The sequence below is a fragment of the Canis lupus genome, chromosome 24 (genome assembly GCF_048164855.1).
Source record: "Canis lupus baileyi chromosome 24, mCanLup2.hap1, whole genome shotgun sequence".
Classification (NCBI taxonomy): Eukaryota; Metazoa; Chordata; class Mammalia; order Carnivora; family Canidae; genus Canis; species Canis lupus.
Genome location: NC_132861.1, coordinates 45,601,359 through 45,624,963, shown reverse-complemented (window position 1 = coordinate 45,624,963; position 23,605 = coordinate 45,601,359). Strand labels below are relative to the sequence as shown.

Below are 23,605 nucleotides of genomic sequence, written 5' to 3'. Positions count from 1 at the left end.
TTGGTCAAATTTTTCCCTAAGTATATCATAATTTTGATTCTACTAAAAAGATACTTTAATGTTTTTAATTTCCAATTGCTCTTTGATAATATGTAGAAGTACAATTAATTTTTTTTATATCAAACTTCTGTCCTTCAACCTTGCTAATCTCACTTATTAGTTCTAACAGTAGATTCCTAGGATTCTAGTAGATTCCTTAGGATTATCATATGGTCTTAGAAAATCATATGGTCTAAGAATAAAGACAGTTTTACCTCTTCCTTTCCAATCTGAATGCTTTTTTTTTTTTTCTATTGCCTTATTGTACTGGCTAGAATATCCAGGGATGAGAAGGGACATTTTTACCCCATTCCCAATATTGAAGGAAAACCACTTAGTCTTTCACCTTACTAAGAATGGTGTTAGTTATAAATATCTCCTAGACGTGCTTTGCCAGACTGAGGAATCTTTTATTTCTATTTGCTGTTTTTATTATGAATGATTGTGGACTTTTGTCAATCACATTTTCTGCATCTATTAAAATGATGACATTTGACTGAAATATAGTGTTATTATTAGTCAGTTAATACAGTGAATTACAGCAGATTGCTTTTCAAATATTAAACCAACTTTGCATTCTTGAGATAAACCCCATTTTCCCATGTTGTATTATCCTTTTAATATAATATGTTGCTGGATTTTTTTTTATGTATTTATTTATTATAGTCACAGACAGAGAGAGAGAGAGGCAGAGACACAGGCAGAGAGAGAAGCAGGCTCCATGCACCGGGAGCCCGATGTGGGATTCGATCCCGGGTCTCCAGGATCGCGCACCCTGGGCCAAAGGTAGGTGCCAAACCACTGCACCACCCAGGGATCCCTGTTGCTGGATTTTATTTGCTAAAATTTGTTGAGGACTTTTTAAACTATGTTTGTGAGGAGTACTGGCCTATAGCTTTCTTCTAATGTCTTTTCCTACTTTTGATATTAAGGCAATGCTGCCTTCATAGGAGGAGTTGAAAAAGATTTCCTCCTCTTGCATTTTCTGAAAGCATTTGTGTAGACTTGGGATTATTTCTTCCTTAAATGTTTAGTAGAATTTATGAGTAATGAACCATCTAGGCCTCCATATATTCTCAGCATCTCTATTAACATGTCTGAAAAGAAATTAAAACTTAACATAGCCAAGCAGAACTCATAATTTTTGCACCCAAACATGTTCTTCCCTACTATTCCTCATTTTAATTAATGATATCATACTCATTTTGCTTAAACTAGAATCTTAATCCTTGATTCCTCCCTTTCACTCACCCTACTCCTCATATCCATATTCAAGTCCCATCAGCTCTACTCACAAAATGTATCCCTACTTCTCTCCATCTATACTATCATGACCCAGTATATGCCTCCTGACTAGTCATGCCAATGCATAACTGCCCCCACTGCATTCCAATCTCCAAATAGCAGCCAGAGTGATTTTTGGCTAAATAAGACCATGTCACTCCCTGGCTTAAAACTCCCATCTGGCCCTTAATCTCTTCTGCCTTTAGATATTAACTGTAAAATAGAACAACAAGCTATGTCAATGTGTAATATTGACTGTGGGAACACTACAAGAATTTCAGTAAATTTTTATCTACTTAACTAGCTCCAGTGACCTAGCAATTACAAAATCACAAACTTAGGCCTCTTGGGAAAAAACACAACTTTGCTGTGTTAAGTCTCAAGGAGGTATAGGTTTTTGTCTAGAAGCAAAGGCACCAAAGCAGAAATAAGAATGCCCAAGTCTTACACTGTCCTTCTACAACTTGACAACAAACACCTTCACCTCCAAACTACCCTCATCTTTCTGTCCAAAGCTAGGGTGTATCTGACAATACCAGAAAAGGCTGTGCTTGCTGGTCTTAAATACAAATGGAGTGAAGAACAAGGAAAATAATGTAACTGATTTGTTTATTGATATGCTTGGGTTTTTTAGCCATCCCCTGCCATAGCCAAGGTAGGAAGGATGCCAGGCAACTTGACCTTGCTCTTTTTTTTTTTTTTTTTTTTTTTTATGGTGAAAAAATTTATATTTAGATTTATAGCCGGCTGGACTCAGTTTAGATGATCCCAATTTTGTTGGCAACATCCAAAGCATCATAGTCAGGAGCCAGTCGAACATATGCTTTCTTCTCTCCATCAGGCCTGATCAAGGTGTTGACCTTGGCCACATCAATGTCATAGAGCTTCTTCACAGCCTGTTTGATCTGGTGCTTATTGGCCTTGACATCCACAATGAACACAAGTGTGTTGTTGTCTTCTATTTTCTTCATGGCTGACTCAGTAGTTAAGGGGAACTTGATGATGGCATAGTGATCAAGCTTGTTTCTCCTGGGGGCGCTCTTTCGAGGATATTTGGGCTGCCTTCGGAGACGCAGGGTCTTGGGTCGTCGGAATGTAGGTGACGTGCGGATTTTCTTTTTTTTGTGACTGTGCACGCCTTTCAGCACCGCTTTCTTAGCTTTCAAAGCCTTTGCTTTGGCTTCGGCTTTGGGAGGGGCAGGGGCTTCCTTCTTCACCTTCGGCGCCATCTTCGTGAAAGGGCGACCTTGCTCTTTTTTTTGCCAAAGGTTTTATCTATCCATCTGAGAGAAAGTGTGCACGAGTGGGGAGAAGGGCAGAGGGAGAAGGTGAAGCAGATTCCCCGCTGAGCAGGCCCCCAGGATCATGACCTGAGCAGGAGTCAGACACAACCAACTGAGCTCCCAAGTGCTCCAGTCTTGCTCTTTTAGAATCAACCTCATTCACCTCTGTAGAGCTCAACAGGTGCTGTAATATATGCTCTCTATTATTCTTCAACCTGTCAACACCTTGCACCTGCTCTGGTCAGCTCTAGAATCACCAATTTGTAATTACTCTTCTATTTTTTTCTATTCTACCCATTCTCACTCCTTAAGTTAAAGGAAACCACCATCTTTCTTGTTCCTTCTTTGGATCATCTTCACTCTAATTCTGCCTCTTTACTCCCTCAAATGACTTCTAGGGATACCTCTTTAGTTTGACCAGGCCCTAATGTACTCCTCTTATCTTCTTAGATCTCATCAACACTGTGCTAGATGCTGCTTTCCAGAAAAGAGTAAATGTCCTAAATCAATAAACATTACTAGGACCTGGAACCAACCCTTAGCTGCACTTTTCAGAATCAAGGGAGGATATAACCACAACTGTCAGCAACTGGGGGTGCACTGGGGGAATCGAGGCTAGAAATTGATTCATAAAACACTCTGTACTTAACTTCATGGCATTAATAATAATTATCTTTAAATTTGTGTGTGATTAGTATCTGTCTCTTCCTACATGCACTCCCTCAGACTAAGAGCTCCATGAGGGCAAGAGTGATGTCTATCTTGATCATTATTAACATCCCTACACCCTACAAATCCCTGGCACATAGGTCTAACAGTTACTCTAGCTTTATCAGATAAAAGCAAATTTACATCTGGACAAACCTCTGAGATAAGGTAGTATTTTCCCCATTTCTATAAAAGCTAACAATAAAAACTGACATTGCTTGAGCTGCTACCATGGGTCAGGCACCATTCTAAGATTTTTACATGTATTCTCATTTAATCTTCATGACAAACCTATAAAGTTGGTACTATGATTATTCCATTTTACAGGTGAGGCATTTGAGGCACAGAGAGGTTATATAATTCAACTGAGGTTATACAGGTAAGTGGCAGAAATGGAATTCAAACCCAAGGAGCCTAGCCTAAAAGCCCACTCTATTAATCCTATAGTACCACTCACTGAAGACAACACTATATTCCTCAATACCAGTGAATTGAGCCAAATAAAATAAAAGAAATGAAGAAATGCTATAAAGAAAAATCTAGACTTGGACACACAAGTTGCCAGTTCTACATGAAAATTCAAAGAAACTGCTACTATGAATCTTTCCAGTGCCCAACCTTTATTTAAAACAACAGTCAAAAACCACATCTTTCTTTTCAATTGTCAAACATATATGGAGACTGAAACCCAGCATATTCTCATGTTAAAAACATTTTCGTCTGCCACCAGATCTCTGTATTATAAAAAGACAGAGTCTATTTTTTTCTGCCAAGGGAAGCCCAATCACCAAACTGTAACTTACAGAACTAGGTATGTGTTGGCTGAATTTTCCCATAGAGGCAGCAAGAATGTGCAAACACTGCCACCATGCCTATGGCTTTGTCTTTCTAGTTTGCCCACCATTAATGTGAGGAAATATTACATATAGTTTGAATGTGCCCTGCAAGCTTTTCTTCTATCCTAAAAATTATCAGAAATCAGTGCAAGGCATATGACAGGGAAGACAGATCACAGGGAGGGAGCGAGGAGAACAACTCAAATCATTAGATGTCTGCCAGCCAGATGCTTCTAAGTTCTAAGCATTGCATGGCCTACTTCTGAGGCAACCACAGGACCTCAGCAGTCTATGACTACTCCAGTTTATGATGTCTCATGGATGCACCACAGAATAAAAAGGCCCTGAGTCATCTATTATTAGAAAAGGAAAATTTAACTCACCTTCCACTGTTCCTCTGGAAGGAGCTTCACGACCACCAGATCCCCATTCAAGGCTCTATTACGAGCAACAACCCCATCGATAAAAATGTCTCGATCACCATCCTAGGTTGGAGAGAGAAAATAGTCAGTTTACCAAGGCCTGGAACCAAAAATTATTTCCCCCTTTTTTTTTTGTAAAGATTTTATTTATTCATGAGGGAAAGACAGAGAGAGAGAGAGAGAGAGAGAGAAAGAGAGAGGCAGAGATACAGGCAGAGGGAGAAGCAGGCTCCAAGCAGGGAGCCCAATGCGGGACTCGATCTCGGGACTTCAGGATCACACCTGGGCCAAATGCAGGCACTAAACCGCTAAGCCACCCAGGCATCCCTATTTCCTCAGTTTAAAAACTGTAGACTCTACAATCTGTCCACTAACTCAAAAAGAGAGGGCAATCAGTCTCTTTGGGCCTTATAGAAATGGGAATGAACACAAAAGAGCAGGTTAACAGAATATTTTTTTTTATTTTAAAGATTTTTATTTATTTATTCATGAGACACACACAGAGAGCAGAATATTTTTAAAAATTTCAAAAACATAAGAGAAAATCTCCTACAAGCAGACCAAAAACAAACAAAAATATATAAAGCAAAAAACTGAGATTACATGTTTCCATAACTGAAATGAGAAAGGAGTAAGTTATCCTTTCTTGTTTTAAATAAAATAAAGCATGATGATACCTTTTGTACACTGATTTTTAAGTATAAAAGAAGGGTAAAACATAGAAGGTTTGCAAGAAAACAGAAGAACAAAATATAATCCCCCAAGAACACCAACTGAAGACAAGAACAGCAACTAGCTCCAGGATTTGAGTTCTCTAAGGAAGAAACCAGCAAAATTATGCTCCTCCTGCCAAGAAAATGACAGAGAAAGCAAACTGTGGTTGCTTTTATGGAGACCTAAGTAGAAGGCAAAGAAGAAAAGGAAAGGGACAGGAGACTCATGAAGCATTCTCACACTCTTCCACCTCTCTGACTAAGGAGCAGGGTAAACTCCCCACCATGAACACAAGGCATGGACACCTTCAACCTCAATCACATGCTTACAAATAATCCACTTTAGGGACAGTTTAGTCTCAGGATCTTTGGGGTCACACAGGAAGACTGAGGGTGCCTAAGTGTGGCAGAGTTCCTAGGCATCTGAGCAGGGAAGCTGGCTGCAATTGGTGAACCCAGGAGTGGGCTCTCAGCTCGGGGTTACCAGAAACCAGAAACCACAGCATGTCCTGTGCAACCACTCCCCAAAGAGGGGCCCAGCAAGCAGCAGAACAACGACAAGAACCGCCCCCTCCCTCCCCGAGGTGGAGCGTCATGGATGCAAGCTGCAGAAGTCTGCAGGGTTTGAAGACTCAAAATGAAGTTGCATGCCTGAAATAGAAATGCTCAGTCACAGGTTGGGTGAGTATGGAGTGCAGACAGAGACCACAGAGACAGGAGTGATTGGCTGCTTTTCTCTGAGGGGGCATTAAGGAGTGGGGCTCCTAGCTGAAGATTGGGAAGCCACCATTTTCACTTTCATCCTCTAAAGCAGAGGGGAAAGCCTTCAGGGAACAAAAGCCACATTGAGCAATCCCAAACAGATTAGTGCGTTGTTGGTATAGTGGAGCATAGCTGCCTTCCAAGCAGTTAGTTAGCCTGGCCCCCTGTCAAGGGCGGTACAATTCCACCAGGGCAAAGATGCCTAAGAATCAGGCAAAAAGGTCCCTCCACCAGAAGATCAAAAAGTACATTCATCCAAAACCAAGTTGACTAATCATTGAGAACTGCAAACCTCCAGCACTAGGGGAATATAGCATATAGAATTCGTGGTTTTTTCCCACAATTCTTTAGTCTTTCAATTTTAATTTTTTTCTCTTTCCTTTTTCAATGAATTTATTTTATCAACTTTTTTTAGATTTTTTTTAATTTTTATTTTCTCAGTTACATTCTATCTTTTCAACATGTTAAATAGCATTTTTGCATATATATAAATTTTTCTTTCTTTACAATTTTGAGATGCAGTTTCTTCTAATAAACCAAAAAAATACACTCAGGATATAGTGTATTGCTCTGTTCTGTTCACATATCTGTTTATATTTCCTTTCTGTGTGTGTGTCTTTTAATTTTCATTTTTAGTTATATTCTATCCTTTCATTGTATTTAATTTTATATTTGTACATATATAAGCTTTTCTTTCTTTACATTTTTGGGATCTAATTTTCTAACACAGAGACCAAAATATACACAGGATCCAGTGTATTGTTCTGTTCTGTCCACCTGTCTGATTATATTTTTTTATTTTTATTTTCCAGTTTTGGCTTTCTTCTGAATTGGTTAATGTATATTTCTCTGGGGTCATTGTTGCCATTTTAGTATTTTGTTCTGTCAGTCATCTATTCTCTGAACAGAATGACAAAATGGAAAAACTCACCTGAAAAAAAGAAAAAAAGACCAAGAAGCAGTACTGATCGCCAGAGACCTAATCAGTATGGACATAAGTAAGATGTCAGAACTAGAATTCAGAATAACAATTATAAAGATACTAGCTGGGCTTGAAAAAAAAAAAAAAAGCATAGAAGACACTACAAAATCCCTTTCTGGAGAAACAAAAGAACTAAAAACTAATCAAGTCAAAATCAAAAAGGCGATTAATGAGATGCAATCAAAAATGGAGGCTCTAATGGCTAGGATAAATGAAGCAGAAGAGAAAATTAGTGATACAGAAGGCAAAATGATGCAGAATAAAAAAGCTGAGAAAAAGGTAAACAACTACTGGATCGTGAGGGGAGAGAGTTCAAGAGATAAGTGATATGATAAAGTGAAACAATATTAAAATAACTGGAATCCCATAAGAAGAGGAAGGGGGGGGGGAACAGAAGGTATATTGGACCAAATTATAGCAGAGAAATTCCCTAATCTGGGGAAGGAAACAGACATTCAAGTCCAGGGGACACAGAGAACGCCCCTCAAAGTTAATAAAAATAGTCCAACACCTCAACATATAGAAGAGAAACTTGCAAATCTCAGAATCAAAGAGAAAATATTGAAAGCAGCTCAGAACAAGAGGCCCATAACCTACAAGGATAGAAACATCAGACTGGCAGCAAACTTACCCACAGAGACCTGGCAGGCCAGAAAGGACTCACATGATACATTCAGAATGCTAAATGAGAAAAATACGCAGCCAAGAACACTTTATCCAGCTAGGATGCCATTCAAAATAGGAGAACAAACAGAAACTGAAAGACTGTGTGATCACTAAACCAGCTCTGAAAGAAATATTAAGAAGGATCCTCTAAGCAAAGAGAGAACCTAAAAGGAACACAGACCAGAACGGAACAGAGACAATTTACAGAAACAGTAACTTTACAAGTAATACAATGGCACTAAATTTATATCTTTCAATAATCACCCTGAATGTAAATGGACTAAGTGCCCCCAATCAAAAGACACAGGATATCAGACTGGATTAAAAAGCAAGACTCATCAATATGTTGCCTACAGAGATTCACTTTAGACCCAAAGATACCTCCAGATTTAAAGAGGGGGGATGGAAAACCATTTATCATGTCAATGAACATCAAAAGAAAGCTGAGGTGGCAATCTTTATATCAGACAAATTAGATTTTAAACCAAAGACTAATAAGAGATGAGGAAGGACACTATATCATAATTAAAAGGTCTACCCAACAAGAAGATCTAACAATTGTAAATATTCATTCCCCTAATATGGGAGCAGCCAATTATATAAACTAATTAATAACAAAATTAAAGAAACACATCTATAATAAAATAATAGTAGGGGACTTAACTAACACCCTATTTACTCCAATGCAAAGATAATCTAAGCAGAAGATTAATAAAGAAACGAGGGCTCTGAATGACACACTGGACCAGACAGACTTCACAGACATATTCAGAGCATTCCATCCTAAATTCTTCTCGAGTGTGCACAGAACATTCTCCAGAATAGATCATATAGTAGGTCACAAATCAAGTCTCAAGTGGTACCAAAAATTTGGATCATTCCCTGCATATTTTCAGACCACAATGCTTTGAAACTGGAATTCAATCACAAGAGGAAATTTGGAAAGAACTCAAACACACGAAGGCTAAAAAGTGTCCTACTAAAGAATGAATGGGTCAACCAGGAAATTAAAGGAGACTTTAAAAAAATTCATAGAAACAAATGAAAATGAAAACACAACTGTTCAAAACCTTTGGGATGCATCAAAAGTAGTCCTAAGAGGGAAGTAGACAGCAATACAAGCCTTCCTCAAGAAACAAGAAAGGTCTCAAATACACAACCTAACCTTATACCTAAAGCACCCGGAGAAGGAACAGCAAATAAAGCCTAACCCCAGCAGAAGAAGATAATTAATAAAGATTAAAGCAGAAATCAATGAAACAAAAACCAAAAGAACAGTGGAACAGATCAATGAAAACTAGGAGCTAGTTCTTTGAAAGGATCAAGAAGATCAATAAACTACTGGCCAAACTTATCAAAATGAAGAGAAAGGACTCAAATAAATAAAATCATGAATGAAAGAGGAGAGATCACAACCAACACTGAAGAAATACAATTATAAGAACACATTACGAGCAACTATATGCCAACAAATTGGGCAATCTGGAAGAAACAGATACATTCCTAGAGACATATAAATCATCAAAGCTTGAAACAGGAAGAAATAGAAAAACCTGAACATACCCATAACTAGCAAGGAAATTGAAATGGTAATCAAAAATCTCCCAACAAGCAAGAGTCCAGGGCCGAAAGGCTTCCCAGGGGAATTCTCCCAAACATTTAAAGAAGAATTAATAACTATTCTTCTGAAGCTGTTTCAAAAAATAGAAGCGGAAGGAAAACTTCCAAACTCTTTCTATGATGCCACCATTACCTCGATCCCAAAACTAGATAAAGACCCCACCAAAAAAGGAGACTTAACCCTATGACCTAGCAATTGCACTACTAGGGATTTAGCCCAAAGATACAAATGTAGTGATCCAAAGGGATACCTGCACCCCAATGCTTACAGCAGCAATGTCCACAATAGCCAAACTATGGAAGGAGCCCAGATGTCCATTCAAAGGTGAATGCATAAAGATGTGGTGTATATTACACACACACACACACACACACACACACACAATGAAATACTACTCAGCCTTCGAAAAAAATGAAATGTTGCCATTTGCAACAACGTGGATGGAACTAGAGAGTATTATGCTAAGCGAAATCAGTCAGAGAATGACAATTATCATATGATCTCACACATATGTTGAATTTAAGAAACAAACAGAGGATCATAGGGCAAGGGAGGAAAAAAATAAAATGATGAAATCAGAGAGGAGACAAACCACAAGAGACGCTTAACCATAGGAAACAAACTAGGGTGGCTGGAAGGAATGTGGATGGGGGGATACCATAACTGGGTGATGGGCATGAAGGAGAGCACATGATGTAATGAGCACAGGATGTTATATAAGGCTGATGAATCACTGGCCTCTACCTCTCAAGCTAATAATAGATTATGTGTTAATTAACTGAATTTAATTTTTTTAAAACAGTGTATTGGTTAAGAAAATAATAATGACCTACTTTAAGCAGATGTAACCCTACTGAACTCAAGTATCAACTGCTAAACTTAAACAGAGGCCAGAATCTTCCTATTAAGTCAAATTACTTTGCAAAAACACTGAAACAGGAAAGACAGAAGGATCCATGGAAAAATTAAGCATTCTCAAAATGTTTTATCAACAAACATGCATATATATATTCTTATCCTTCCAAAGTTTTATATTCCATGCCTCTTTTCAAAAAATAAGAGATAAATAAAATGTTCCTTTTTCTTAAAGGAAGTAAGAGCAAACAAGGCTTAGAAAACCACCACCAAAAATTTTCTATTAGGGACACTTGATATAGGTAAGACTTAACAGTCAAGAGACTAAAGGTGAATACTATAACATTTCAGTTAAAATTAGCATTCCAAATTCACCAAACCTGCCCCACCAGCACCAAAAATGGGACTTTAGACATTCAGCATTTTTTATAGTTTCTGATTACAAATCATGAGAGCTCTTTTAGAACAGTTTTTCTGTTCAATTTCCACCCTAACCATGGGCTGACAGCTATGGCCTGCACATGTTGTCAAACCTGACCCACCCTAGTTCCTGAGGTACAGTACTGTGTTAGCCACAAAGAGAAAGTCACTGTAGTTGAACTCATGTTGAGCTTCTCAGAGAAATAAGGAAGAGACAACCACTAAATAAAATGTGAACAACTGCAGGGTGGCACATTATCATCAATCGCTGCCTTCTGCAATTTATGTAGCAACAGGGTCTCTCCAACTTCCCCAGAATGAAGAAAGAGCTATTTGGAGGACATCCCAATGCATGATCATGTGGTCAAAACACACAAAATGAAATGCCTCTCTCATAATCAGGTACACCACTCCCAGACAGCTCAGAGATTTAAGATGAATGTGACTGGTATTGTCACATTCCCATCCCAAGAAACCAAGAAAAGCAGGGCTGAGTTGAACCTCAGGTAATACACAAATATCCAAGTATTGCGTCACTGCTCAGCTCTTACTGGATTCTTTCTGTAGACATACAAATGGCCAATAGACATATGAATCTTTTGCAGAATCTCTTATTTTAAAGACCATAAACTTGGGAACAACTCAGTATTAAAGATGTTTTTTTTAAAGATGTTCTTATTTATTTGGCGCACAGAGAGAGAGAGCACACATGCGCACAAGTAGGCAGAGCAGCAGGCCAAGGGAGAGAGAGAAGCAGGCTCCCCAGTGCGCAGGGAGCCCAATGCAGGGCTCCATCCCAGGACCCTGAGATCATGACCTGAGTTGAAGGCAAATGCTTAGCTGACTGAGCCACTCAGACACACCCACTTTTAAAGGCCAAAGAGTAAAAAATAAATTAATTAAAATAAAATAAAATAAAATAAAATAAAATAAAATAAAATAAAATAAAATAAAATAAAAGCCAAAGAGTTCAGCTCTTTATTTGAATGTCAATGATTAACTCTATCCACCAGAAAGAATAGGAAAAAAAAAGAAAATAGATAATGAACCAACCTAGCAGAAATATAATGGGATCTGAGGGTAATCTAACTAAATACTTGGGAGGTTTTGGAGTGGGGAGGACAACCCAAAAGCATTCTCTATCGATGGAATAGCTCCCTTTGGACCAAATAAACTCCACAGACGTTCAAAGGGTGCCTCCCATGACAAAATGCACAAAAAAAGTTATAAAACTTCTTGTACCAACATAATTCAGAATGGAGTCCATGCTTTTTGTAAAAAGTCAAATATCTATATCTGGTCCATTTCTCCTCTTTATCCTATCCCCAGACAGCATAAAAAGCTATCTCAATAATATTAATTGCTCTTGGTTTGCTTCAAAGTCAAATGGTTTTATTCTAACTCTGTATCTTACTTTTACTGAGAACCCTAGGAGACTCGCAGGTACACATATAAGTGACTTGGCTTTGTCAAAAGAGAATGAAAATCAACTTTCTATCACTTCCAATTATAATGAACCTAAGTCAGCATCCCCCAAGACGAAATACTTTTTTAAAATAACAAAGTGATGATGAATTCACTGTTGTTAGCCTCTTCAGTAGATATTTTAACATAGCAAATGACATTGTGTAAATTCACAACTGTTTTTAGAGTAAGAACCTAAATAATCAAATGTAGTCTACTCTTGTCTCTCCAGAAACTTTAGAATTTTTTTTTTAAGATTTTATTTTTTTATTCATTAGAGACACACACAGAGAAAGAGAGAGAGAGGCAGAGACATAGGTAGAGGGAGAAGCAGGCTCCACCCAGGAAGGCGGACACGGGACTCGATCCCGGGTCCCCAGGATCATGCCCCAGGCCAAAGGCAGGTGCTAAACCGCTGAGCCACCCAGGCTGCCCGAAACTTTAAAATTTTAAGTAAGAATTTAGAATTTTAAAGTTATAAGGAATATCAGACAATCTAATCCACCCCCAATTTTACAAAAGTTTTACAAAAACTTTTTAATTTCCTATTGTCAGAGCAAAGGCTACATCTTCTTTGAACAATTCCTCTCTTTACTCTCCCTGCTAAGACAGGGAACAGGGAACATTCAGACCCTGGTTCTGATAATCTACTCCTAGTCCACCTGTGAGCATTTTTGCAGTTCATACCAGTTCACACCTGACATGGACATGAGCTATGTATGCTCATAAATCCAGACCAGTGGTGGTTGTGGGATTTATCTATGTATAATTTATTGCCTCTACTATCTCCTTCCTCAGAGCTTTCTGGAATGCCTCTAAACACTGAAAATTACCAAAACACCCACAAAAACAGAATGCAGGATTGTCCTAGTATGTACAACCAAAACTTACAACTGGGCCTTGATAGTGCTTTTATAGTCAGTTCTTAGTTTCTTAGAGGTGAATCATTTAGCATTTTTTTTCTCCCTCTGAGACAATATTACTACTCCATCAGTGGCCAAATAGGAGAATAAGGGGCAAAAAAACAAGCCAATCCTAATATCACAAGTGTCTAAAAGACTCTTAATAGGACATGCCAGGAATATAATTTCAAGTAGGAGAACAATTTGGGCTTTTGAAACATCAGTAACTCGGGATGCCTGGGTGGCTCAGCGGTTGAGCATCTGCCTTTGGCCCAGGGCATGATCCCGGAATCCAGGATCAAGTCCCACATCAGGCTGTTTGCAGGGCGCCTACTTCTCCCTCAGCCTGTGTCTGTCTTTCTCTGTGTATCTCTCATGAATAAATAAATAAAATCTTTGAAACATCAGTAACTTTTGCTTAACTTCCTTTAACTATTATAGGCAAATTAAACTATGACAACACATTATTTGCACATTCAAATCATATCACTTTAACTTACAGGAACCTAACTAGGCCCTACATTCTAGAGGACCTTTACTCTGGCCCTTCTTCAGTCACACTTCTCCCCATAGGTAAAGAGCTCTCAGGGCCAAAAGGATGTGCATCCCTGGGATCATGAGCCCCAAACCCACATCCACGGCATTTTTCCCAGGTCTGCTAGCCTGCGGGAAGACCACAGCCAATGGTGGCACCCATTGGACTTGACAAGTGGCCAAAGGGCAGGCATTTCTAAGGCATGTGGACAGAATTTGGACATGTGGGATAAGATGCTCATGTAGGTGCATGCAAGGGCCCTCAATGAATGGGAGGAGAGGGGTGCACAGTGGAGACAGCAAAGAGGGGACAGAAAGCCAGGATTGGGAGGGGAAGAGGAGCAGGCCAGAGGCAGACCCTCTGCATGCGGGCCACAGTTCAGGATAGAGCTCCAAGGAGTCTAATAGTTCTACATGCGAACCCAGGTACACAGAGGTACATCTGACAAGAAATATATTTTATTTGTCATGAATATATTTTACCTAATAACTTCTAAATATTTAATATAAAGTATGTGTGCCTCAAAAAAAATAAAAAATAAAAATAAAGTATGTGTACCTCCATTTGTACCCTTGTCCTAGGCCCCACACTTGTCAGGAACCAGCCTAACAGGGATATAACTTAGGGAAATTCAATACCATGTTCTCAGGGAAGAAAGCAAGCAAGCAGTAAAATTTTCAAAATGCTCTATGTAGTTCCCCTTAACATTCCAATCAATGAAAGGAAACTTCAGTGTACACTGATGGGAGACTTTGTAATCCTCTCAGCACCCAGGTGTGTCTCAAGATGAATTCCTTACTCCACTGGCTATGATTCTCATACTTAACAACCCATGTTTTTCATACACAGGGCCCCTATTATAATCGAGCTCCCTCAACTGGCATGCCAATGAAGAAACGGTTATTCTTTCTAAAGTAGAGAAAATGTTAGTTATGCTGGACTTACTGAGAGATGATCTATCTCTAACATGGCATACTCCTAAGAAATTTTCATGGGTAATTCTTATGATTACCGAATGTGATTTTCACCTTATAAAGCAACATCGGGAACCAACCACTATGTGAACTATGCTTCCCCAGAATGATAAAACTGCTCCTAAGGCTAAGTCACTGCCTCAAAGCTGACCTTCAGTTGAACAAAGTACCAGGGTAAGAATACATAGCATATTCCCATCACAGGAACAGAATAGGATTCAGAGAGAACAAGGTGACACATCAGTGATACTTTTTCTCTAATCCAATGGGTAAGATGGAACTTGAGATACAAATGTGAATCCTTGGCTTCTGTAGGACAAGGGGAAAAAAAGAACTAAAAAAAGCTTGAGAATAGGTCCTTAAGGTTATTTTAACACCACCACCACCTGGGAAGCACATGACTGAACTTGTATTCTCACTAAACTTACCATTTAACATCTTGAAATATGTTAACTGAAATATATATACGTATTCCATTTCCTCATCAATAAGCTCAGGTTTATTCCTGTGCTCTCTTCCACAGTTAAAACATCTTAATTTTATGGCTATCCTATTTATGGCAGCCTGGAAAAGTCACATCAGGAATTCAAGAATATTGCTCCCCTAGCTTTGCACAATCAAGCCTTATCCAAAGACCTCCTGCTAACTACATGTCGGAGTGAACTTCCCTTAAATGAGAAGGCCTGGTAAAATGAGTCATGAACAGAAGAAAGGATATAAAGATCCAATGGTGAAGAGCCTTATACCAAGTCCTATCACCTGCAGAAAAGTGAAGTGAGAAACTCAGACCAAAAGAAAAAAGCATTACACATTTTTTTTGGACAAATTTGCAGATTAGCTCATGCAGTAGATCGAAAGTAGATAGCTTATTTGTTTGGGAAAGATTAACTTAAATTAGTGGAAAAAACCATAAATCCCTTGAAGCTATAAACCCAGAACGTCCAACTGCAAGAACTGGTGGGTGTCATGTGGGCTCAGCTGCTCTCTGCAGCCCTAGTAACAAATGCCGTCCCCTTCACTTGCAGCATGAGTTTAAGACTGGCAAAAGGGGCTGTTAACCAAAGGCAAATTTTGCTTATTTAAATTTGTAACAAATCCTTGCCCATCCTCGATTTTGTTTTACTACTCTACTTTTTAGTTAGAATATATATTTCAGTTTCAGAGCACATCTAAAAAATTAAATGTGACATTAAGTTTATTATAAAGTTACTGAACTTACCGGGGAAGGAATGAAGGCTTCATGAAACTTCTTTGGATTAATTCTCAATACACCCTTTAAAATAAAAAAATAAAATCTGTGAAAATTTAACTAGTTATATACACTTACAGGTTTTCCATACATATGTTATTCTCTAATAAAAGTTTTTAAATTAATTAAACAGCTCAATCTCGAAAACAATTTAGGCATATGAGAACTACTCATTAAATGCATGAAACATGATTTATATTGATGTAACACAGGTTTCCATCAGAAACAGAACCCACACTGGCACCTTGCTATGAACACGCAGAGGTGAGAAGGAACAGAGCTTGGCATGGAGTAGGAAAGCGACAACCATGGGGATTTTATGTGCCCCCATGTGCTAGGCTTCACATTTTAACCTTCATTTTAAGAACAAGATTATGTGGGGATTACATCCCACTACATAACGGCCTTTTTTTATTCACTGAGATCTTTCCATAGCTGCTTGTTTCTGTGACAGTTTTCAAAGTGATACAGGTTGATTTCCAACCTGGATACTTAACCTTGAGAGACCAGATGCATATTTTTTACTCTGGCTCTTCTGCAGAGCTGAATGAGTCAATAATTCAAAATGGTCCAGAACCAGCTCTTAATGTAAATGGGAGTCCTGGCTCCGGCAGCCAGGCCACCCAGTCTGCCTTCAGCTTCATGTTATTCCAGCACCAAATCAGGGTCTGCTTCTATTTACGCACAGGGGTGCAGGTGGGGGCCGTCTTCAATAGCGGTTCAGTATTTTAGGCTCTTGCAGGAAGCTGTCACCCTCCCAAGGTTCCAGCTGCGTTTGAAGGCCACTGGAACACATGGAGACAGGCAGTTATTTTCCTAAGAGCCAGACTCAAAGGGTGTCTTGAGAAAGTGTTTTAAATAACACTTCCCCCCTAAAATGTTGAAAGATTCAAAGATACATTAATTAACAAACTAAGTGAGGGTATAAAGAAGAAACTAGTTCCCCCCTTCAATGTGTACCATGTTTAAAATTACAAATTTCCATGCAATAGTTTATACTATTGTTAACATCCCAACTACATTTAATTTAAGATTTATTGAATACTGTATTCAAGACCCTGAGACAATGTGGAGAGAGAGTGAGGATCAAGCTCAGTCCTTGTTTACGAGGGAAAATACAAAGGATGCTGTGAGGGTACAGCAGACTTTCAGCTGGGGACACCAGGAAAGTCTCCACAGACAGTGTCTGACCTGGTCCTGATGGAGGAGAAAAACTGGCAAACAAATTAGAAGGGAAATACGGGTAAAGAACCCCACATAAGCAAGAGAGCTTCAAAGGACAAATACTCTCCCACCGTACTGGAACTCTGCTTAGGGTAAGGGTGGGGAGGGGACAAGGATGGCAAAGCTCCCTGAGGCCGGACCCTTTTCATGAATGTCACTGCAATTTCACTTCCAGGACAGCTGTTTATTGTCGAGGGAAGGGAAACAAAAAGCTTATTACATTTATCCTACATTTGTATCGACTCAACAAAATTTCCTAAAGACTAGCATGGCAGGCACTACGCTAAGCGATGGGGACACGATGGGGTGCTCTCCACTAGAACACAGTATCTAGTGAAGGGAAGATGCTCCAAGTAAATCAAGTCAATTCATTTGAATTAAATTTTTAAAAAATTCATTTTCTGATTCCAAACACTGCTTTCTGACCTAAGGTTTGTTTTGTTTCTCCCCCTGAATTGCTACTCTTCTATAATCCCTTCCAGCCCACTGAACAGTTACTACCTGAAGAAGCAGAGAGGTAAGAAGGCCCTCTGCTGTGAAAAGGCCTTTCGGTACAGAGCACGTAGAGAGGAACTCAGGAATCTCCCTTGAGAGGGCAGATCGCACTGAAGAAAAGAAACTCTAACAGAATTCCACAGTAGACCAGAGTCCACCCCACACCCTGATGAAAGAAGCTGTCAGTAAAGCAGGTCAAGAAACGGTCTTTTAACTAAAAGAGACTTCCAGCAAGGTTTTGTCTTACTCACCTGCAAAAGTACAGGACTTTCATTTCCATATTTTTATGACCATCACCTAATCTACCCCAATCCCTCATCACTCATCTTCCTCCTCACCCTTTCCAAGGCCTGGAACTCGATCAGTGAGGCTTCTCCATGCTCATCTCCTCTGTGAATGCTCCTTGACTTAACTGAAACCTGGCTGTCCCCTGATATGATCACTTCCCTTGAAGTGCTCTCAGAGAGTCTATTTTATCTTTCCTATGCCACGTGCCTGAAGGACCGGAGAACGTTTCCCAAACTGTTTCCCCTCTGTAGCTTCAAAATTATTTTTTTTCCTCCATTCTTATTTCTTCCTAAGATTTTATTTATTTGACAGAGAGCATAAGAAGGGGGAGCAATAGGCAGAGGGGAGAGGGAGAAGCAGGTTCTCTGCTGAGTAGGGAGCCCGATGCAGGGTTCAATCCCAGGACCCTGAGATCATGACCTGAGCCAAAGGCAGATGCCTAACCAACTAAGCCATTCGTGCCCCTTTTCCTCCATTCTTGATTAAAATCCAGATCTTTTGAAGATCATATCATTAGCTCCTGCTATACCTCCTCAGTGCTATCATCTTCAAACCCTTTGATTATCCTGATTCACTAATGCTTTGATTCATTGGTCACTGTCTTCCTCTGTACCCCCATTTCTATAAACACTTATGGAACTTTGTATCCATATGGTTGACCATACAGCCCTAGTCAGTCACTCTAACCAGCTCTTCCTCCACCCACCCTAACCACTGTACCCCATGTTCACTACCATCTCTTGGCATCATTGCTAATGATACCAATTCCAAATATAAAAACTCAGATATCACACTTTATGATCTTCTATCCTTCCATCTCACTTAAGACCCCACTTCAGCAATTCTTTGTCTTCACTAAGACTTCTAACCCATGGATCTGACCACATTCTGTCCCCACACTATGTTTAGTCCCTTGCTTAGCCACCTAGTTGCCAGGGCCTGTCATTACCTCCTGCCCTTGCAAACCATGAGTCCTGGGTCCACTTGCCCTCTTCTATTCAACTAGCCAGCCCCCACTCTCGGTTAGCCCCACCTATCTGCCTTCTTCATGCCTACACCCAAGGGGCTGAATGTTACTATAGAAAAATACCACACAACTGGGCTAATTAGCCTAGCTTGGCAATCACAAACATGTTTTATTTGGCTTACAGGATGTTTGAGAATACTTAAAGCAAAGGAATTTCACACATAAATGTATTTCCACATTTTCTTGAAAAACCAGCTAACCCTCCATAGCAGCAACCACCTGAGTTGAATCATAAACGCTTCCCTTATAGCAATAAAAAAATCTCAAATAACACTTATATAAGTATACTACATGTTACTCACTGTTTTAAGAGCTTTATATCCATCAACTAATTTAACCCTCAAATCAATTCTATGAGGTAGGTTCTACTGTCCTCCCTTTTACAAAGGAGAACACTGAGAAATCAAGAGGTGCCCACTTCCACACCACATTCAAACCTAGCAGTCTGGTTCCAGCATCCTCACGCATAACTGCCTCAGACTGCTTCTGTTTGCCACAGTCATCACCAGGGCCTCTTTGCTCATTTATGCCATCTGCTCCCTTCCCCCACCACTCCAGCACCACCTTCCAGCCCTCTGTCTTTCCTGTTTCAGCTAATGGTAACATCATCAATCTAGTGGCTCAACTCAAAACTTAGGAGTCCTACTTTATTCCTCCCTTTGCCTCACCTTCACAGTTAAGCCATCAGCTTCCTGCCAGTTCCGGCTCCACAGCCATCCACTCCCTGCCATCCTCACTGCTACCACCCTTCTTTCCTTGCCCAGTTTACTGTAATGGCCTTCTACATGACGACCCAACTTCCACTCAAGTCTATTCACCTCATAACTACTAACTAAGAGATGTTTTTAAAGCATAAAATACATCATGCCCTCTCCCTACCGAAACCCTTTAGTTTTAACAAAGTCCAACTCTCCCACATAGCCTAGCTGTGGCAGCTGCCTGCCTCTCCAGCTTATTCCGATATCGTAATTCCCTTTGCTCACTATGTCCAACAGCTTCCTTCATGTTCCTCAAAAACACCAAGCCTGTTTCTGCCTGCCATTTTTCCACTAGCTGGTCTCTCTACCTATAATGTTCTTTGCCTAATTCTCCTGATAGCTGGCTCATTTCCATCTTTCAGATCTCTGCTCAGAAATCACCTGCTCAAAAAAAAAAAAAAAAAAAAAAGAAATCACCTGCTCAGAGCAGCCTAACCACCTTCATGTAAAATGGCTCTCTCTAATTCTTCTTTCTCATCTTTCTTATTTCCCTAGGAGTACTCAGCACATGCTATAATTTCCTCTTTATGTCTCTGATTATTTGCCCGTCTCTCCCAGTGAATTACCTATCTCACTCACTGGTATATGCCTGGCATTTAGTAGGCAGTCAAGAAACATGAGCTAATTAGAGTGTGTCTACAGAGTTGAAGCCGTTCCACCAGCCCCAGCCAGTAATGTTATGAAGATCATCTGTGCTTCTAAATGGCTGGGCAGTCCAATATAATGTCACCTCTATTCTTCTAATTCATATGCAAATGTTCCCCAGTTGATTTCACTCTCAACAAATGGTGAAGGTCCGAGAAACTAACCCACATCCTGTCTTGTCTTCCTTAGACTAGGAATTCTTGTAAGGTCCAATAACAACTTTACACCAGTATTCTGTTTTAGGGGGACCTCTGACATCATGCCTCAAGCTGCTCTGGGGCATTTTCAGTCAAAGCATCATCTGAGATGAGGAAACCAGCCAATTCTACCATCATACCTATGTCATTCTGGTCATCACCTCAAACCTGAGTCCCCTCCAGGCCTGTTTATTCCATACTTTCATTTTTTCCCACACCTTCTATACCAATCTCCTATACCGTAGCTATGGAGAAAGGATGTATGTATGACATGAGAGCTTGTCTACAAGAAAAATTTTTTTCAAAATTACGTGTATATGATCTTGTGTTACTGCTGTCAGGAAAGAGATTCCTTTGGTCACTGTGGACTCCTCATGCCCATTTAGGGCAAAACACCAATGAAATGTCAAATTATTGTTCAAAGTATTGAAAACAAAATAAATAATAAATAAATAATAAAAAGTTTATTCTACTCCTATTTTTAAAACATCTCCTTAATATCTTAATATCTCTCAATAAAAGTTTCTTCTCTGGATAGGGAGAAAAAAGAGATGTCACGATATACTTAAATTTGAATGTAAAAGTTAACAAATACAAGTATATCTAATAAGTTTAATTTTCTCCAACAGCATTTAAATAGCTTTTCTTGTCTAGCTTTTTATCTTATCCATCAAGGCCTGCACACATAAAGTTCATATCAGAAAGCAGAAAGCAGATGGACTCTGTTTCCCTGTCTATGAAAATCTTATTTACAGTGTTGTATATTTCACACGGTGACCTCATATCTGGAACCCATTCCTCTCCCCATCTGCAAAGAACAACTGTTCTCATCTGTGGGGGGAGGCTCTGGCTGCAGAGTCTCATGATGTCACAAGCCAGGAGGAATCACTTACAAACTCCTGGGAAAGAAAGTTGTTATATTGATCAGCTTTTTGTTTTTTAATATCAGCAAAGAGTTGCTTCAAAAGCAAACATTAATAGAAAGGAGCAAAAGCTTTATCATTCCAGGATATTTTCCTCCTCTTATCTCTATAAATTCTATAATTAAAATTATAAGCAATTTTTCTTCCAAGTCATAACAGAGTTTCCCTCACCCCTCTTCAAAAGACAGTACCTTGATCCTTTATTCACTCAGTAAATAAATATTTATTCAATATAAACTGATTATGCATCCATCAAATTCCACATACTGGGCTAATTTGTGGGAATAAGATACAATCCTACCCACAAGAAAGTGAATGGTCTATTTGAGGAAACATAAATACCAAGAAATGTTAATAAGTTTAGAATAAAGGGTAAACAACAAAGTCAGCTCCCAGAAAGTAGTCACGGCCAATTCTGCTGGAAGAATTAAAATAAGGCTTCTCAAAGGGGGTAACATTTAGGTAGGGACTTAAAGTTCAAGCACAATTACATCAAGATAATAAGAGAAAGCATTCCAAACACTAGGAACACTGTGTACAAAGTCATAGAAAAATCAAAGAGCAGAGTTTTTACAGGAAGTCTTAAAGATTAGGATGGATAGAGCAGCATGTACCTGAAGAAGAGTGGCAGGAGATGAAAATGGGAAAGGCACAAGTGGTCCTCAAACATGAAACAAGATGAGGGCCAAGAAATTTGTAGATAAAATGGGAGCTCAGTATGTAGATTGAACGATAAATGGCAAATGAATGGATTAATGAGGGGACAAATGTCCAAATTCAGCTTCAAGTCTCCTAAGAGAGGGCTCATCAAAGAAATCCAAGGGAAGTAAAAAATAATAATAAATAAATAAAAAGGAAAATAATTTTTTTTTTGGAAAATAAATTTTTGAAGAAAAATTTAAAAATAAATAAATAAATAAAAAGGCCTATAGTACCTCTAAAATCAGAAAGATCAACTCGTTTGTTAAAAAATTTTCCATTCAAGAGTCAATAAAAACACTAACACAGGGCAGCCCCGGTGGCGCAGCGGTTTAGCGCCGCTTGCAGCCTGGGGTGTGATCCTGGAGACCCCGGATCGAGTCCCACATCGGGCTTCCTGCATGGAGCCTGCTTCTCCCTCTGCCTGTGTCTCTGCCTCTCTCTTCGCTCTCTCTGAATGAATGAATAAATAAATCTTTAAAAAACAAAAACAAAAACAAAACACTAACACAAAAAGATATGTGCAACCCATGTTCACTGCAGCATTATTTATAATAGACAAGTTATGAAAACAACCTAAATGTCCAGTGATGGAGGAATAAAGAAATTGTAGAGTATACATACATACACACACAATGGAATATTACTCCATGATAAAAAAGAAAAAAAAAGGATGATATCTTGCCATTTGTAACCACTGGATGGATCTCAAAGACATTATGCTAAATGAAACAGGTCAAACAGAGAAAGACAAATACTGTTGGGTCCCTTATATGTGGAATCTTAAAAAAAAAAGAAAAACCACACAAGCTCAGAGATACATACTGGTGGTTGGCAGAGGTGGCAGGGATACAGGGTAAGGGCAGGGGAAGGATGAAGGGGGCCAAAAAAAAGAGGCTACATTAATCATATGTGTTCTTGACCACAGGTAAATACAGAAAAGGGATTAAGAAGGAAAAGAAGAGGGACACCTGGGTGGCTCAGTGGTTGAGCATCTGCCTTTGGCTCAGGTCATGATCTCAGGGTCCTGGGATCTAGTCCCGTATCAGGCTCCCCAGAGGGAGCCTGCTTCTCCCTCTGCCTATGTCTCTGCTTCTCTCTCAGTATCTCTCATGAATAAATAAATAAAATGAAGAAGAAGAAAGAAGAAGAAAGGAAGAAGAAAGAAGAAAGAGAAGAAGAAAGAAAGAAAGAAAGAAAGAAAGAAAGAAAGAAAGAAAGAAAGAAGAAAAAGAAGAAGAAGAAGAAGAGGAAGAAGAAGAGGAAGAAGAGGAAGAAGAGGAGGAGGAGGAGGAGGAGGAAGAAAAGTGGACAGTATCTGTTCACTGGCTGGATCTTTAGCCAAAACCACAAATATAGGAGCTGGGCTCTCAGAATGAGAAAAATGAAAGAATGCATTCAGAATGGAACACAACCAACATTTTCAAGGGAGCCAGGTAACACATGGCAATGCCTCTATATACCAATCCAATAATTATAAAATAGACTTAATTCAAAGAATATGTGCCCCTGCCTCACTCTCTGTCTCCTTACCTACTTCCTGCCTCATGTTTCATGCCTAAGGAGATCTATGCTGCCTTACTCCACACTGTTTTCCAAGACATGTTTTCATTGGTGCCACTACCTCTCCATAC

At 39.3% G+C, this 23,605-nt stretch overlaps 1 protein-coding gene across 9 annotated transcripts in view; it reads right to left on the bottom strand.

Annotated features, from left to right (window-relative positions):
* The window catches only part of DIS3L2 (DIS3 like 3'-5' exoribonuclease 2), a 346,723-nt gene that overhangs the window by 272,398 nt on the left and 50,720 nt on the right, over window positions 1–23,605 (bottom strand). For all 9 annotated transcript variants that reach the window (XR_012016729.1, XM_072796677.1, XM_072796673.1 and 6 more), the window contains 2 exons: window positions 15,686–15,739; window positions 4,534–4,635 (listed from right to left, as the gene is read on the bottom strand). Coding sequence is in view for 8 of the 9 variants with exons in the window: in XM_072796677.1 (XP_072652778.1) it covers window positions 4,534–4,635; window positions 15,686–15,739 (156 nt within the window). In the remaining variant the exon portion in view is untranslated. The remainder of the gene's footprint in view (window positions 1–4,533; window positions 4,636–15,685; window positions 15,740–23,605) is intronic.